This window comes from Periophthalmus magnuspinnatus, chromosome 3 (assembly GCF_009829125.3).
Source record: "Periophthalmus magnuspinnatus isolate fPerMag1 chromosome 3, fPerMag1.2.pri, whole genome shotgun sequence".
NCBI classification, from domain to species: domain Eukaryota; kingdom Metazoa; phylum Chordata; class Actinopteri; order Gobiiformes; family Gobiidae; genus Periophthalmus; species Periophthalmus magnuspinnatus.
Window position 1 is genome coordinate 18,216,776 of NC_047128.1, and position 19,068 is coordinate 18,235,843.

The 19,068-nt window shown below is 36.4% G+C and overlaps 1 protein-coding gene across 1 annotated transcript; it reads left to right on the forward strand.

Moving 5' to 3' along the window:
• The first annotated feature begins 171 nt into the window (after positions 1-171).
• Positions 172-18,618, forward strand: LOC117393841 (uncharacterized). The gene is made up of 16 exons (XM_055232478.1): positions 172-241; positions 4,378-4,416; positions 4,488-4,631; positions 5,289-5,479; positions 6,612-6,716; positions 8,492-8,630; positions 9,156-9,306; positions 9,958-10,090; positions 12,050-12,202; positions 12,287-12,324; positions 12,990-13,019; positions 13,106-13,272; positions 14,383-14,990; positions 16,000-16,099; positions 16,512-16,752; positions 17,670-18,618. The coding sequence occupies exons 1-16, from the start codon at positions 203-205 to the stop codon at positions 17,744-17,746; spliced, it is 2,355 nt and encodes a 784-aa protein (XP_055088453.1). The 5' UTR covers positions 172-202; the 3' UTR covers positions 17,747-18,618.
• Positions 18,619-19,068: the final 450 nt, after the last annotated feature.

A 19,068-nucleotide genomic window follows, 5' to 3' on the forward strand; every position in this document is an offset into this window, starting at 1 on the left:
CCCCCCCTTTCCTCCTCCTCCATTGTTCCAGTGACGCTCAGCCATAGTCATGCTTTCTTTTACAGCCTCTAGTTCTACCTGTTTGACACCATTCTGTGACTGCCCAAATTTAGCAGAACTCCTCCTTAAAATTTAGCAGGTGGTATTAACACGTTGACCTTTTTCCATGCTAGACTTCGGTTAGACTGAGATTTTGACACTTATGGTAGAGTGTTCACAACGACGTGCGTTCGCATTTAAGGTAATTCTAATTTTAATATTTCGGGATAGTGAATAATGGATGTGTACATTTATTTTTTTTTTATCAGACACTGCACAATGCACAAGAGATCATGTGTATTGTGTCAAGTAGTACAAATATTAACTTATTTCTGCAGTCCATACGCAGGCTTATGGTACGATTTCTACAGTTATGAATTAATGTTATGTTCTTATGTGTTGTATAATGTTAAAAGCAATAGTCTTGAGCAGGTTTTCTTTGTTTTTGCAATGACCCGAACCTACCTGTCGGCGAGGTCATGCTCTAAATCTTGTGCTCAAGCGTCAACTAGTCTACTTTGAATTATACGAAGCACTTCTGACAAAGAAAGCTTCCACAGCCACACATTACTTCCATATTTTTAGGTTGTGATTTAAATCTCTCAATCTCTTTGATTTGGTGCAAAATGAACAAACTGTTACACTGTGGACACCCATTGACTGTAAGGGTTGTGTTTGTACTGGGGGGGGGGGGGGATATATATATAAAAGATCTATCATTATGCTTGACAAACATTTAAGAATCCCTCCAACTTCCATAGGTTTTCTCAAATTAACTAAACTGAATCTACACAAAAACTGAACTGCATAAACTGTATTGGGTGTAGTCATTCCTCCAGGATCCTAAGTTGTACCATAATATTTTACTTTTTAATATTGTCTTTTGGATATCATAGGCTAGAGGAAAACGTAAATTCTAAACCTGAATTGCTTGAAATATCTGTTTATTGAATTTCAACACAATAAGAAACTGATTTGTCTCATGCTCTTAAGACTGACATATCATTTCCACAACTTTACCATTCTTGGCATAAACATTTGTTTTTACGGTTAATCACGGAAAACATTCCAGTAACTGTAAACCTATTTTCCTCTACATCAGCTTACATTTTGGGCTTTTAAATCTTTATTCACAAATCCACAATAAATCAAAAATGACAAAGGGAAGCACATCAGTAAATCATTTTATTAGGTCATTCAAGTTTGTGGTTTGTTTAACAGTGCCAATCATGTGCCAGCTAATGCTTTAACACTGTATAATTATCAATTATGTGTGTGAAATAATAGACCGTAATACAACCAATCATCCTATTTAATCTTGTAATCTAGTAACGGAATAACACTCCAGACTAAAATGAATAGAATTGAACAGGTGGTCTTGAGCTATCTGTTGATGTTCTGCTGTGTGTTAAAGTTTGTAAGGGGTTGTGGAGGGGGTTTCAGGACAGCAACAAGGCTCAGTCCCTCAAAGTCTGGTGCTGTGTTTTGGTGTTTATGTGAAGAGGTTTGAGTGAGCAGATTAGAGGCAGCGGGACGGGGTGGGCAGCAGTTCTGAATATGCTATTTTGTGTAGATTCGCAAGATTAATCGCAATCGAAATCGCAATTTGAATGGATGCAGTTTCGCAAACCGTGCTAACCCTGTAGTTTAGATCTGTACAAACGAGTTCTGAAATGTGACTCTTGTATTCGTTTATCAGTTCATATCCCAGGCTTTTTATTAATTGTGAACTTTGAACAGAATTGTATTATTAAACAGAAATCTCAAATCTATCCAACAACAACAACAACAACTGAGGTTAAGTAAATCATCTTATGTGGTATTGCAGATCCGAGCTGGTTAGAGAGAATCCATAGACCAAGTTATTGCAGCAGATCAGTAATGGTACAGGTGGGTAGTACTAGTAGCAGCATTAGGTACTGCGTAAATACATACTTCTAAAGACATTGCATCAGTCTATTTTTGTACTCCAACTTGTAGAACTAATAGTTGTTTTCAAAAGACATGTATTAGTCAAATATGTTCTGCTAAGCTGCCTACAATTCCATCCCGGTTTTAAATACAGTCTGTGCAAAATGTGAATCCCCTGTACTAAGTGTATCCTTGCACGCAGTGTTCATTACCAGATGACGCAGTACAAAAGATACCACTACGCCACGAAAACGATTACTGTTGGTAGAGTTATTCAATAAAAACATTACATGGTGTTGGATCAGAATTCATACAGGTAATCTGAAAACTAAGGGATAGTCCAAGAGATAAACAAACTTAAGTTGTCAAAAAAAAAAAAAAAAACATGTAAATGAATAAATAGAAGAAAAGGAAGAAAAAGTGAGGTAACATTTTTGCAGTTCATTTGCTGATGTTTGCCCCATCTCAAAATCTTATGAAATCTGGTGTCTACTTTTTTTTTTTTTTTTTAGATAATTGTGTCACCCATCCAAACTTTACTGACAATGTTTATATGCACACCAAAAATCTGATCATTATCAGTTTTCTGGAGTAATCGGATTTCTGGAGTAATCAGATTATTGAAATTTTATTAACTGTGCAGCTTTTTTAAATGAAAATTATGCAAAAAAGGGGAAACTAATGTGCCAAAAAAATAAATAAAATGACAACCATTAGTGTTTTATTTAAAAATCCATTGTACTTTGTCTTCCAAATACAACAGTTACTCTAACAATCCACAGATTAACTAACACATCACCATTTTTTTTTTTTTTTTTTTTTTTTTTTTTCAGACCAAGGTTTAGTTTGGTTTCATACCTGACATTTTAATTTCCTCACTCTGTCTTCCTCAGGGTGGTCATGTGATGTTGTTGTGATCAGTTGATTTGAACAAGTTTTGACACTGTCTTCCTTCTGGTGGAGGCAGGAGAACAGCGCCACCTGCAGTTCTGCAGTGTGAGAGTAAAAAGGCCCCCTCGTCACGGTTTAAAGTCCTGTGGGCATGTTTCTGTATTCCGATTACCTCCTTAACCCAGTGATGATGTTTATTGACCTCTGTCCTAATAATGTTTGCTTTAGTTTCCAAATTGTCACATATGAAAACAAACTAAACCTTGGTCTGAAACAGAATCTTTTCAAAGAAGTTATCGGAAGACCAGATGAACCTCATTGGGCTATGAGATCTGATTATTGGGTTATCTAATTATTCTAGCAATCTGATGTAACTGGCCATGTGAAAGGTCCTATAGTTTTGACAATATTGACTCCTGTGAGGTTTTAGCCATGTTAGAATGCTGTTACCTCAACAAAAACATACCTGGAGTTGTGTTTTGTCTCTTCCACACATGTTTGAGCAACCCTTTGTTATTAGTCTGTCTGCATCTCCAAAGCTCAAAATGCTCCGTTCCATCTTGTGATGTCATGAAGCAGACGTTTTTAAGTTGACAACTACCTTTTCTGTAGTAGAGATGAGCAATTCCAGGTCTGAAATTATCATCCAAATTAGTGAAGACGAAGGGTGTTTAAAGACACAGTGGAGCACTTCCTGTATTACCACATGACATAACTTAGTCTATTCTAGTATCCACTGTTAATGATTGGAGAATTGAACAACATACCAAGTTACTAGTCAGATCTGTGGAGAGGTGACCCTATTCTCACTACCTTTTTTTTAGAGCAATAAAATACCTGTAAACATTCCTTTGAGTCAGAGCAGAAAATTAGCATAATGCATCAATAATGTGTCAAAACTGTGTGACAGTTAATAAAGTAAAGGAACTCTGTGTCTCCAAATATGAGGAAAACGTGTTTAAATCAAGATAGAAGGAGAAATTTGTCTTGGGCATGAGGTGCAAGGTACATAGACATTAAGTAGACAGATACAGTACAAAGGACAGAAAAAAATAAATAAAAGGTAATGTCACTTGTTCATTCAGTGCAGTACATACAACTCATAGGTCAGTATAGATAAAAATAAATAAAAAATAATAAAATAAAATTGGCACTTTAGAAGTATAGCTACAACAATTCAAATGGTGATTTATTTAATTACAAAAACACTAGACATGATGAAGTTCAGTTGTAATTGTAGTACCTTTTTAAAACCATAAGAGCACAGAAAGCACACAGTTCATTTAAAACTAAATTCTAAACAATTTTATGATGTTTGTTTTGATTTATTAGTGTTCATTTAGTTTATTTGTGATCCTTAATGTACTTCTTGAACAATATCTACACTTGGTAAGTATCAGGTCTGTGTAAGGAGCATGTTATTAGATGTAATTGAACAGTTTCTACATACCTCCATTGCACTGGTTTCGCCGGAATGTTTAACCTATGTTTTGTTATTTTTACCCTGTGACACCTGACACTTTTGACATTTTTCAGACCGTCACTTCCAACAAGTCCTACATGTCACTATGCTGGGTACGTTCTAAAACACAGTGTCACATAATTATAGTGCAGGTGCAGGTTAAACATCGTGCTCTTGCTTGTAGATCCCCCTCCTTTCTGAGATGCATACACTGACGGTATTGGTGATACTACTCCAGGCCTTGGGTTTGGCTTGGCCTGCCTCCATCAAGCCTCCTCTGGGGATGACTGTCCACGTCGTGCCCCTCGACTCCACTCAAGGCCAAACTGTAAGCGAACAACATTACTGAGTGGCAAATGTTGGGAATGCACTGGATGTAAAGAAGAAACTATTTGTTGCATTCAAAACACGAAACATTCAAAATGAGATGATGGAAGGAAAGGATTCTGTTGTAGAATGTAGTTCATTTTGAGTGTATGTCTATGGTAGAATGTTCAGCGCACACATTAGTAAACACTGACACTTTTTTTTTTAAAGATAATCTGAAAACGCAAGTAAAAATGGATTCAAACAACACATTTTCAGAAGCATGTGATCAATACGAGAGTTCATGGTCCTGTTAAGGTGTGTTTTTAGGTGTTTTTCAGCATAAACGGTGAATGTGACTAACTGAACCTGTTGGTTCTTCACCATTTACTCACTCACTAGTTATTTAAGATTAATCGCTTATTTTCAAGACGCCATTGCTCCGGTCAACGCCCCATTTTCACCACCACTGCTCTGTACTTACTTCATTCTCCAATTATATTTTCTTAATCTGTGAGACACATAGGATTCAGCAGTTGCATAGTCATTTTGGTAATTTTATTTATTTTTTTTTTAACTTCGTTGTAGTTCTTACAGTTTGAGATATTGTTCTGAAACATCACCAACATTACCAACATTGCATGTCCACTTCTTGTGTAATACGTGTTATGTGTGTCAGGTACGGGCCCACTTCGCTGCCATCGTGTCTGGGAAGTCCTGCACGGTGACGGGGCTGTGTGATACAGGAGAGGACTGTGTGGTGGAGAACAACACTGTGCCCTTCACTGGGAGCAAACCAAGCTCAGGCTGGTGCGCTGTTCACTGGCAGACAACCCTCCCAGCTAACTTCACGGGCAACATCTCGCTAGGGTATCAATATTGCTGAGCGGAGTCTAAATAGGTTATGACGTGTTTAGAGAGTTTGAGGATTTTCACAGGGAGGGCATTGGAGAGTCACTGTTTTTGATAGAAATGACTAAACTGAAAAGCCACAATTTTTGAACCAGATTGTTATTTATTACTGAATTAGGTCCGCAAAAGTGCCAATTTAAACTTAAAGAGGGGGTATTTCACTTCTATGGGGTGTTAATTGTGTTACCTTTTATTCTATTGGAAATGCTATATTCACAAAAAACAACATATTATATTAAAATGTATAATAGGTTTCCTTTTGTTTTTCCTTGCTCTCCATGCTAAATCACTCCCCCTTCAGAGCGCTATCACAACACAATCAAAGTGTATTCCACTAATGAAACTGCTGCACATCGCATCAGGTTGGTGAAATTGTAGTGTTTTTTTTGTTTGGTTTTTTTGGGTTTTTTTTTTTAGTGCCCAAGACATGTCGCCTCTTTAATTTTCTAAGTCCTTTCAAATGATAAGTATCACAGCTTTGGGATTGAGTAATGTTACCTCTTTTTGAAGCTATTTGGGAGAATAAATTGTTAGTTTGTATATATTTTATGTCTTTATTTTGCTGACTGAGAAGATGTTTAACTTTGTCCTTGTTATTGCAGAGATATTAAGCATAAATTGTGTCAAACGTGTGTCTTTTGAGAGTTAAAAAATTATTCTAACCTGAGCACTTCATAATTCTAAAGTAGAATTTGTTTTTTTTAACTGTTTTCCCCCTGTTTATGGTTAAGATCTCTGTAATTACTGGCCTATCCACTTGAACATTAAGTCTCCTGCCAACAAAAGCTAAAGCACTCAAACTCCAAACAAATAATAATCTGGTTCTACATTTGTGGATTTATTTTTTTGCATTTATTTATTTTTAAATAAATTAATTTATTGATGTATTATTATTATTATTAATTATTTATTATTGTTAATTATTTATTTATTTTATTTTTATATTGCCCTCCATCTGAAGTTACCAAATCCTCAAATTTCTCTATCCTCTATAATGCTACATCTGAGATCTGAGACTGTTTGCTAATGAAATTGTAAATCTTCAAAATGTTCTTAGTTTTCCTAATTCTGACTTTGTTGAAATCCTCAGGTCTTCCACACAGATGTATGTGGCACTAAAGGCAGATCCCATGGTTCGGGCGAACAGCGGCAAACTCAACCATCCAGGTTTTGTGGCCCTGCTCCCTCCCCTCAGGTAAACACAAGCACCAGGAATGTCATCTACTGTAGGAAAAGATAAGAACTGTATTCAACTGATTACCATGTGGTCTTATATCTGTGTAATCCCTAAGTAGTCCAGGTATGCTCCATAATGGTCCATGGGCGTATACTAGTCTATGTGGTCTTATAATTCTCTAGATACAGCTCAAAATCATTCTAAAGCTATTCAGGAAAGGTTTATTTCTGTCTTGTGAATGTGACTTTTTTAGTATCAATACTTATTCAACTGGGTATCTAGTTTCGATACGAGTTTTAGTATCAATTAGTATCTGATTTGCGATACTTTTGACAAGCCTACAAAACTGTAATATTTTGAAAACAATGAAAATCACAAAATTTAAAAATGAAATCAATAGTATTAAAAAAAATGTAATACAGTAAGTTCTTGGGTCTAGTCATTAATAGAAATGATCATTTGTAAATTTACCTTTTGGATATTTCATGGCAAAGTACAAAGGAGTACAGTTCAAATTATCAATCATGAAGGCAATTAGAGAACATACAAACGAACTCTTTATTAAGTCAAAAAAAATCTTGAATTTAAAGACGTTGTTGAGTTTACAATTTGCATAACTATGTGGAAGGTGTTGCTCCATTGTTCAGTTGGAAAAAAAATAGAGATAGAGAGGAATAGAGGAATATAAATGAAAATGTGTGGAAAGATATGTATTAAGGGTAAATGTTTTAGTGACCTTATGCTATGAGTGATGCCTGACCAGCTCAAGTTTTAGTTATTTTTCTGTTTAAATGGCCATGTAGTAATAAGACTAGCTCTTCTTCATGGTCCTGATGACTTAACTGCATTTTTGTTAAAAGATATTATTAAAATTGCAGGACTGAATAAAAATAAGTGATAATAAGTGAAATTTAAAACAAAAAAAATGTAAACTCCATATGAAACTGTTCAGTCATATTGTTTATTTCAGTACTTAACTCATACTTGAAATACTTAACAGAGTGTCTAGTTTCAATACTAGTTTTAGTACTGATTAGAATCTGATTTTCGATACTTTTGACAACCCTACTTGGTGTACAACGTATATTCTAGAGTCTGAAAACCAACATTTCTCCAAAAAACTAAATAAATAACATCAGTAGCACTTCATATTTCAGCACACGACTACAAGATGGACAAGGCATAATGACTAAAAGTGTAATTGTGATTATTACATATTTGCTGCAGGATCTTTAGCCCCCTCTGCTGGCTCGCTTATCCTATTCCTCATTTTCATGCCTACACACTTGTTTGAGTATTTGATTATGTTAACGATATACCACATGGCCACACAATTTGTACTTTTTGACACACATATAAGAATGGATAAATGGTCAAATATTCATATCAGAAAACAAACTGCATTCCAGCTGTAGTCTGATTTACGCTCATCAAAAGTAAAGAACTATATCCTCATTATTTGAGCAGGTATTGATACTAAAAAGTCATATAAACAGAATAAGAACTTGTACACCACTATGGAACCTACTGGGACAACTGAGGGATTACATTTATATAGTAATATGAAAGAAAGAACTACAATTTAATGTTGAAAATCACATTCTATTGTCTAAATAAAGTGTTTTTTGTTTTGTTTTGTTTTGTTTTTTGTTATCATTGTGGTATCGGAATCAGTATTGAGTATCAAGTCGAATCCTTAGTGTTAAAATTTTAGTATTGCGACAACACTAGTCCGATTCTAAAGAGAGTCTGTCCCATGCTGGGTTGGTTCTGACTCCTTGTGTTTGATGCAGGGCCCGGAAGAATTGCCCTCACCACTTCCACCTGTCGGTCAGAGATCTGGATGGAGACAAGGTTCACTGTCGCTTTGCCAAAGAAGACCGAGGAGAGTGTTTGAACTGTACTCCTCACTCATTTCTAGAGCTGGACCAGGTGAGTTCTACACCTCTTAAGTGCACATGACAGGTTAGACTACTCTTTTCACTAAAACATAGTTAACATGATTATATTTAAGAATTTACTAGAAATATTGCATAGTTTTTTTTTTCTAGTTTTTTGTTTGGTGACACGGGCAGCGGACTTTTTATCCACAAACTGCTACTTAAGTGTTAGGTACTCCCACCAAACCAAGAAATAATTGCAAAAATATGAAAACCTGTCATGGCACTAAAAACCTACACTGGAGAATAACTTACTATTTCGTATTCACCATGTTAATGTAGGGGCTTTGAGGGAGTAAGTGTATATTATAAATCACCTACAGTTTTTGCACAGGGGCATAGGATAATAATGACTGATTTCATTCCATTCTTACATTTTTGAATATTTTTTATAGGCGAGCATTACACACGGCACTCTTCGCTGCTAAACAATATTATTCCATAAATAACAATGACATAAATCTAACCAATAAGAATGTTCCTTTGTGTTGACATCCCTCTCGGCTCTCTGCTCCAGGAGAATTGCATGCTTTCGTTCACTGGTGATGCTTCAGCTGGAGAGTATTACATTTACCTGATGGCAGAAGACCTGGTACCTGCTCCTCTCACCGTGCAGACCACTCCGAGCCAGCCTATGAGTGCTGTCCCGTTCATCCTGTCGCTCACTGGTCAGTCTCTCATAAACGAACACTGTATCTGTATCATATAAGCACCTGTGTACAGTATGAGCGAGGTGTGTTGTAGAATAAACTGAAGGAGCCGAGAGTTGAAGAGAAGAGACCTCGTGCTGGATTTCTCACGCACGAGAAGTTTATTTACCCTCAGTGTAAGACCCAGCACCTGGAGACATGAACTGTCATCATATCATGACAGTGTTGTCCATTCCAGTCCAGTTTAGTCTGGCTATACTTCTGTTGTAAGGAGTATTATACCATTGACTAAAATAGGTAAAGACAATCGCTTCAACAGCATCAAGGTGTGTCTGTGAGCTATGATTTATTACCTATTCTGCTCTGCACACTGTTGCTATCAGTATGTTCATGTAGGTAAAATGTGCACCAACAAGTCCGCAATGTTCCCTTTCTCTGGGAGGTTTGAAAGCGGCTTTGTAACCTGTATAGAACTTCTTTGCTGTTGAGTCTGCAAATTCATACAACAGAACGATAATGATGGCATCTATGGAAACCTATGGAAACCTATAGAAACCTGAAGGATTTTTTACAGTATTCCAGTAAGACTCAAATATTTAGTGTCGTCATTTAGTGCCATCATTTTGACCTGACCCTGATGCTGTAATGTCTGTGTTGTTTTTGTTACAGTTGAGCAGGGGAACCACAGCTGCAGTGCAGAGCCCGTGGCTTCAGCGAACAATCCAGAGGAAAACTCTCTCTTCTACATCCTCCCATTCCACGAGAAGTCCTTCACCGCTAACTACGACTCAAACGATGAGAGGTGCTGCTCTTCCCTGCTCTTAGTGCCACTCCACATATGGGACATTAAAGTGTACATAACAAGTTAGACTAAAGTTAGATTTCCCTCAAACATGTTTTTTTTTTTTTTTGGTCTATTTTTATTTATTTTAGTGAAATTTATAACTTTACTTCCTGGTTGGACATTGGTAGCAGATATGACATACGTAGAGATAATTCTATAACTGTTACCTAGCAACCATAATGTAAACAAGGACCAAAAAAACAAAAACAAAATTACACCACAGTTATGATTAGACAAATAAAAAGAAATAACAAGTTTTAGTGACAATATTTACAGATAATTGACTTTCACTAATCTCATTGTGTACTTGCAATGATGTAGTTTTGGTTTCATAGTCTACAGATCTTAAACTATGGAATCATTTTGCAGTCAGGTTGGTAAACACAATACTGACACATACATTCTCGTAAAACAATGTTTCTTGTGCACAAAAGATGATTACCCCCACCAAGAGAACTGCTTATACCTTAAAAATGTGACTTTATTTATGCCAATATCATATCACACCTTTTAATCGGATGTAAAATTGTGAACATTCACCTTGTCCATAATACAGTAATCATTCTTTTTTAGAACAAGAAACTTATAAAATCAATCAATACATTTTTTTTTTCATTTAAAGCAGACCTATTATGCAAAATCAACTTCTCAACGCTTTTCACCATGTTATAGTTATTTTCCCTCACCATTTCCTCAGCTGAAGTTGTACATGGAGTGATTCGTGCATGTTTCAGTAATCATTAATTGCTTATTTTCAAGGCATCATTTTGCCGATCAACCCCCGATTTCACCGCCACTTATATACGCCATCTGATCTGTACATACTTTATTCTCCACTTGTCTTATCTTAAACAGTGAAACATGTAGGATTTAGCAGCATTGTGTAGTCATGTTGGTACAAATAAATACAAATCTGCTGCTCGCTAGTGTGATGTGCCGACAGCTACACGGCTCCTTGTCGTTCTGACGTTTATGGCAACATCAGGTCCCATTGAGCACCGCAATTTTCTAACTTAAAATGTCCAAATTATAACATAATGATCTACAGGTGTCATAGATTAAAACGATTTAGCAGACACAAGCACAACAGGTCTTCTTTAAAGTTTTCAAATCTGTTTTTTCCCCTCAATCATGAAAATGGGTTGAAAAGTATGGGAACAAATCACAGTGAAATAATTTATATAATTAAAAAAGTGGTTATACAAATTGCCCGGTGTGCTTACTTAAAGGTGCACTGTGTAACTTTTCTGCTGAGGGATCTGCCATTTGCTTGTCTCCATAAAAATCTGAATATCTTTAAAGGCCCTGTATCCAAATTTTGAGATATATTGTATAAGCAGCTTTCAAGGTCAAAATAAGTCAGCTGTGAACTGTCTGCATCTAATTATAAAGTATTTTATTATCCAATAATCAGGAAATAGAACAGGAAGTAGTTGCTGTTAGCTTCACCGCTACAACTCTTATTAATTCATGATGGTGAATAATCAGGATAGTCGGTTTAGTATTTAACATAAGTGAGGAGTACCTTTGGACCACCACAAACTGATGTTAAACAGGCACTAGTTCATTTTAAGCAGATACATTGCCTTTAATTCTTGGAATCCTTGTAATATTCCACAATATGTCATTAAATGTACCTGTTATTTATTTGATTAGTGGTGTTTTTATTGTTTAAAAAGCACACGTGAACAAGATCGTCGCTTCACAGATCTGTAAATTGGTGTAACCTGCTGACATAATTTTCCCGTCCATTTTCCCGCTACATTTAATTCCGTACTGTGGAACATTGTAGGTAAAGTAATAACATCTCCATGGAAACAAGATGATGGCGGACCCTCCACTTGAAAAGCGACTGTGCGCTTTTAAACACTGATTTGACATTACAAAATAAACCCTTGTGTGTGCTTGTCACTGCAGTGTGACGGAGATCGCAGTCATTGGGCCTCCGCAGCTTTACAGAACTGAATTCCTCTCCGTGGGACCCATCTCCTCTTTAAATATCGCCTGGGTGCGCTCTGAGAACAAGCTGGCACGTCTACTGCCCATCTGCTTTGTGGCCAATACCCAAAAGTAAGTCATTTCACACCCACGCTTTTATCTTCTTATCAAATACCAGACATATTGTTGGCTGACGGTAACTTCCTGTCTTTCCAGTTTGCAGTCCGAGCCCAGATGTGTGTGGCTGTACCAACGTAAGAACAAAACACCTCTTATCAGCGTTTCACATCCAGTTATGAAACCTTGAAACCTATTTGTGTTTTTTGTCTGAAAGTGCCTATTTTTGCAGAGAAGAAGTAGGAAATAACGTATTTATATAAAGAAAGATTAAACTTGTGAATCATTAGTTTAAGCTGCCTGTTTTACATATAAAGATTTTATACTAAAATACCAAATCTTCAGGTAACATGCTCATTAACTTAACCTTTTTGTTGCGATAAAGTATGGAAATATTAAATGTAAATAAAATGATTAGTTGACTGACACAAATTTTGGTCAATCAAATAAACTACTAATGTTCTACAGCCCCACAGTGAGTCTACAGCTTGATTAAACTGGCACCTTTTGTTCAGACCCAAATTTGAACAAAGATTGCACTATTCCATCCATATTGAGTGAGTCAGTGAGTCAGTGAATCGGTGAGTGAGTCAATGAGTGATTTTTTGTTTTTACTTGTTGTGTTATCTCATAATTATTGTTCCAGAAACTAGATTTATTGAACCAAACCATTTTTTTCCCCCTTAGGCCTCTTGAGTGTTATGAGTTTGTTATAATTTGGTTGTTCATGTGTCATTCAATTAATAAACAAGGCAAAATTACTACACATGCGGAGAGACTTATCATTATTTTCATTTTCCAGGAGAAATGATTGCTCTTCCTACTGGAACAGGTAAGATCATAACAAAAACTTTAACTGACAAACCATTACAATGAGAATATTTGTGAATATCTTGTTCTGCCTTGTACCCGCTGCAGTCTTGACTTGTGAAAAAACCGAGATGTCCCTGGTCCTGCCCATCGGCTCCTTCTCCAAAATTAACATCTCTGAACTGCAGCTCAACAGCCCCTCCTGCCCCGTCACTTACAACGACACTCACCTGACGGCACGGATCCCACTGGAGGGCTGTGGCACCAAGGCTGTGGTAAACCAGACTCATTCCGCATTTTGTCTCGTTTTGCATCAGATTTTAGATTGTTTCTCCATTTTGATGTGTAAAACACCTTGTGAGCTCATCTCTATAAATGCCCTGCTTTAGACGGGTGAATTTGGCTGGGCAGACTGAAATTTTAGATGGGCAAATATAGAGGTATACATGTGCGTTCGTATTAAGTAGTTGGTTGAATTGGGTGGGCAAGATTTTCACTTATTTATAGCTAGAGCTGGCCCTCCTCAATAACATTGCTACGGGTCCAAACAGACACTTCACAGCTGATTTCTATCTTTTTTTTTGTTCCTTATTCATCAAACAAGAGACAATTATCTTTTAAAAGCGTCTGTTTAACCACAAATGTTATCAACTATGCAAATATTAATAATCCATCATAACATGAGATGAGATGTGTCCTTGCTAAAAAAAAAATAAATAAAAATAAGTTCAATATCTCCGTCAGTGTAACTAAACAAAATCGAAATTCCTACTATAGCTTGTGGTGCCATCATTCAACCTTAAAGCCATAAAATTAATATGGCAAGTTTGGGGAGCTACTCTTTTTCAGTTGAGTATAGTATATAGTATAAGCGAGATTAAATATTAAACGTGTCAAACCAGTACTGTTGATGTTCTTTACTTTACAACACAAGTGTCAAACTCAAGGCCCGCGTGCCAAATGTGGCCCTCCACATCATTTTATGTGGCCCTCGACAGGATAAATTAAAAGGTATGATGGTCTTAAAAAGTAATTTTATCACAAGTTAAAAAAGTAGTTTGATTTATTTTACATCTGGCCCTTTGAGAGCAGCCATTTTGCTGATGTGGCCCTCGGTAAAAATGTGTCTGACACCCCTGCTTTACAAATTAGGGTTATATAAGGTCACATGGTAATATAAAAGAAAGTTATACAATTTAATGTTGAAAATCACATTCTTTTGTCTAAGTAAAGAGGTTTTTTTTAAAATGATCATTGTCTTATCTGAATCAGCATTGCGTATCGAGTCTGTTCCTCAGTACTGAAGTTAAGTTTGCATCTTTTTAAGAGTTGGTTATTATGATCACATTATTGTTTAATTGTTGTTTTTTTTCTTTTTCATGTAGCACACTGCTGGCGAGCTGATCTACACCAACACATTACAAACCGTGCGCACCTACAATAAGGTCATCCGCAGGCAACCCATACTGGTGCTTCCCCTGGCCTGCCGCATCCCCAGTGTCCTAGCCAAAGGCCCCAACTACAAAATCGGCATCCCCAAAGAGCAAGAAGTGTTTGGTACTGTTGAGTTTAAGCTGGAATTCTACTTCCCGGGTCAAGGGCCTTTGGGAAAATTCACCTCCAGCCCAGTGTTTCGTTATGACAACCAGAGAGTGAGGCGAGAACTCCGAGCAGAGAGCACATCTGCCACTACCAGCTCAGCAAACAACACCTCTTCTAGTTCTTCCAGTGTTACATCTGCCCCCGAAGCCTCAAACACCACAATCAGTTCTTCCTCTAATAGTACTGCAACTAATACTTCATCCGTCACCTCTGCAAGCAACTCTAGTGCTGCTGCTGCCACTACGACCTCGCAAATCGGCAGCAAAATCGATACCCTGGACCTGTATGTGACATCGAACTGCAGTATAGCTCGGGCAGAGATTCTGGTGAGCAGCTGTTCAGAGTCCGAAACGGAGGACTTTGCAGTGTCCCACCCTCTCCTGGATCAAGGGTGAGTGCTGTGTGAAAAGTCTGTTCCAAACAAAATACTTTAAGGGTTATGAAGTGATCCAGTGACCTAAAATAGGGCTGGGTAATATGTAAAAAAAATCATATCACGATTTTCTTAGAGGCAGATTACAATTAAAATTTAATAATTATGATTCCTGTTTCCTTGAATATTTTATATTTTAAGAGGTAACTTACATTATGTGCTTTTTCTGAAAGTTTACACTTGATTAAAAGTCCTATATTACACAAAATTAACTCATGTGAGCTTTAAGCCATGTTGTTATGTTGTTACCTCATCAAAAACATATCTGGAGTTGTTTATTGTTTCATTCACACATGTTTGAGTAATCCTTCACTAGTAGTTTGTCTACAGCTGAAAATGCTGTGTTTCACCTTGTGATGTCTTGAAGCAGTAATGTTTAAGTTATCAGGTACCTTTTACATTTAGTTCAGTTGGGAACAGATCTGAAATTATCCAAATGATTCTAGTGAAGGTGTATGTTTCTCATCAAGAGAAGAACTCAGCCTAAATATGCAGGACTTGTGTGTTAAACATGTGAATGAAACAAAACACAACTCCAGGTAAGTTTTTGATGAGGGAACGACATTATAACATAGATCAGAAAATATCATAATATAGGTCCTTTAAATCCACATGTCACTCACAGAGTGCAATGGTGGATGACCAGTAGGAGGAGTGGGTGAGGATAGGTGTTTGATTTTGGCATTAAACAACATCAGGGAATCATTATGTGGTAATTTTACAAAAAAAAAAAAAAAGCCAATTGTCACATGGCCAAGGTCTTACAAAAAGTAGGTATAAACTATGGGGTTGGGTGGCTGTGTGCTGACCGTATGTCTCTTCACTATCATGTCACATCTTGTATGGCCATATCACCCAACACTGCTTCAATAAATAAAATTCCATAAATGTTAAATCTCCATTATTTTATTACAAGATGCGATTACAACAAATGGAAAGTGAATTTGGATTTCTTTTGTTTTTTCAGGTGTACAGCCTCTGCAGGTGCCTTAGAGGTGGTCACATCATCTACTGGAACTAAAATCTACCGCTTGGATCTAAGTGACCTAAAATCCACAGGATCCACAGTATGTAGGAGATCAGCATCCCGTGATATTAAATATGAATATGTCATACTTTGAAGACATTAGACTTTGACATTATTAATCCAATCCTAATCCACTACCATGACCTAGTAGCAGTATCACACAATAAAGCACTAGGAAGCATTTTGTAAAGTAAACACAACAAAAACACACGCACATTTTGCACATACACACAACTTTTATCAGCTGAAATTCTAAATCTTTAAAGAGAGGGTATTATACTTCACATATCATATTTGGATCACCATGATACCTTTTGTTGTTTTGAAAATGCTATATTTTCTGAAAACAACGTATTAAAGTTGGTTTCAGGTTTTTTTTACACTGTGAGCTTTGAGATTTTTAGGGATTTGAACATTTTTGTGATTGTGTGAACCTTTTTTTGATTCTGCAGATGTATGTGGAGTGCACGGTGAACCTGTGCATCACCACTATGCCCTCTGCCAAATGCCCTGACCTGTGCAAGACCAAGCTCACCCGCAGCGCCATGATCAACAACGTGTTCAGCAGCTCCTACACCATCAAGTCCCCTGCTGTTAGCCTCGTGGTCACCCGCGCCCCACCCATCACTAATGCCACCATTCCCCAAACCACTACTACTACCACCACTACCGCAGCTCCCACAACTTCTCATGGTAAGATATTTCCAAAATGTTTTCACAGGTTCTGGGAATATTTGGAGGCATTCATACTTGTCCTTGATTCTGGTACTGGTTAATCGTAGGGTTTACTGAAATTAAGTAGATTTTTGAGGCAGTTGTACTTTTTTGATTAGATTTTTAAACCTGTACTTGTAATTGTAATTAGTTACATTTTAAATCATAGAAGTTACTTAGTACTGTACAATTCTCCCAATCCACAGCTGTCTCTCCTCCTCTCTGTACCAACAAACACACATAACAGCCTTGTATCTTGTTAATGATGTTTGGTCCTGGGTTGAGCTCAGTATAGTCCTAATGTAGAGTTGGTTTGGTTCTGTTCTAGACCTGGTCTTGTCCAGGTTTAGTTCCAAGATTAGTTAGTTTAGTTTAATTTTTGATGCAGTGTTTGTGTAAGTGTGAACGTATTAGTCACTGTTATTAGGTTGTATACTAATCAGTAGTGGCAAGAGAACTGAAAATCTGGTATCAAGCAAAAAAACAATTGCATGGATAAAAATTATGAGATCAAGGTTTGCTGCCAAATTTATACTTAAGTAAAAGTATAAAGTATGCATGGAAAATACTACTCAAAGTACTAGTTGCAAGGTTTTTACGCAATTTTAGTAGGAATTAGTTCAGTCTCTAACATCACACACAAGTAATTAAAGTTAAATTTAAAATATTCATTATTATTATTGGCTTTGTTAACTAAAAAAACATACTCAAACATATTACTCCTCATATTTGACTATAAGATTATAAAAACTAAAACTGTAAGTAGTTTTAATATGAAAAAGAAGGGAGAAAAGAGAGTTTAACCAGAAACATTGGAAGCTGCTGGTGCCCTCTCCTGTCTTTATTAAAGTATTTCAGCTAACTGTTTACATCATGTTTTTTTTTTTTACTTGCAGCACCAGAAAAAGCACCGTCTTTGGCTGTGGGCGTCATAGTGGCTCTTGTATGTGTTATTTGTCAACCCTTCCTCTGAATACGTCTTGAGGACGAGGAAAAGAAACTTCTACATAACTCTTTGTTTACTTATATAGATATCAATTTAATAGACATCAATTTAAAAAAATCATATATGTTGTGGCATTTTTATTTATTGCCGTATGACTAAGATAAGTGAACCTTCATTTGTCCCACAATGGGGACATTCTAGTGTTACAGCACACAGTTTAAGTACAGCAGAGAATAGAAATACTCAAAATCAAGATAAATAAATATTGCTAAATAAACTTAACACAACATTGTGCAAGTAAAGTAAAATAAAATAAAGTCCCATGGCACTGTTATGTACTGCTATGACTAGGGATGCACTGATACAATACTGAACATATTGATGGATATCAGATAGCGGTTCAGTCAATATCTCATTTTGGTCTATAAACTGGTGTAATAAGATTATTGACTGATCAGTGTTGGCCCAAAACACTTATTGAACTTGTATTTTTTCAAAGTTGTTCTTTAGTTACTTGAAATTATGTTACAACACATATCTAGGTCATATTTAAACATATGCCATTTATGCTCAAAGAAAAAAAAACCTATCAGTTAATTTTCAGTCTCGGCCCTCGTGCTGGTTGATATTGGGTATTGACAGATGCTTAAAGCCAAAGTATCGGCATCGGTACTGGAACAGAAAAAGCTGAATCGATGCACCCCTGGTTATGACTGATATAAAATGCGGCAAGATTTTCTAGTGCTACCGAGTGCCTTTCTCAAAATCCACATCTGAAATGATATATGAGAAATAGATATTTTAAATGTTTACTTTTTACAAGGTCAGATGAAGGCAAATGTAACCTTTACTACTTCAAATGCTTTATATTTTATGAAAATAAAACGACATTAAACATGTCTTGGAAGTTTCTTGTTCAATAATGATGACTGTAGAGAAAGAAAGCTCACCTTTGTATATGAAAGAAAATCCAAAAGGCAGTCATTAGTAGAGTTGCATTGTGTTGTAGCACAAAGGACATTTACTCGAGTTATTTTTAGTGTAACAGGAGTTAGTAGTTTTGGTTACTCCACCCACAATCTACAAGTGTCAAAGGCTTGTTAACTAGATTGAATTGAGGTTTGCTGCATCTTGTCTTCAAGTAAGGTATAGTTATTTGGAAAAACAAAAAAAGTTGTTACTTTTACCAAATACCAATACCCTTGAGTAATTACTTGGGTCTTTCACGTCTATTTGAACATCTAGGCATAAATTTGTAATTTATCTCTTGGAATAAGTACAATCATTGCCTACTCTACCTTCTCTGGGAAAACAGATGACAAAAGTTTGGGAAAAGCTCTGAGCAAACT

Excerpts from the sequence above, each read along its gene's own strand:
- LOC117393841 (XM_055232478.1), top strand. The coding sequence starts at position 203 with ATGGTAGAGTGTTCACAACGACGTGCGTTCGCATTTAAG. Across the intron at positions 12,325-12,989 it reads ATGTGTGTGGCTGTACCAAC|GAGAAATGATTGCTCTTCCT; the intron begins GTAAGAACAAAA and ends TTCATTTTCCAG. Across the intron at positions 16,753-17,669 it reads AGCTCCCACAACTTCTCATG|CACCAGAAAAAGCACCGTCT; the intron begins GTAAGATATTTC and ends TTTTACTTGCAG.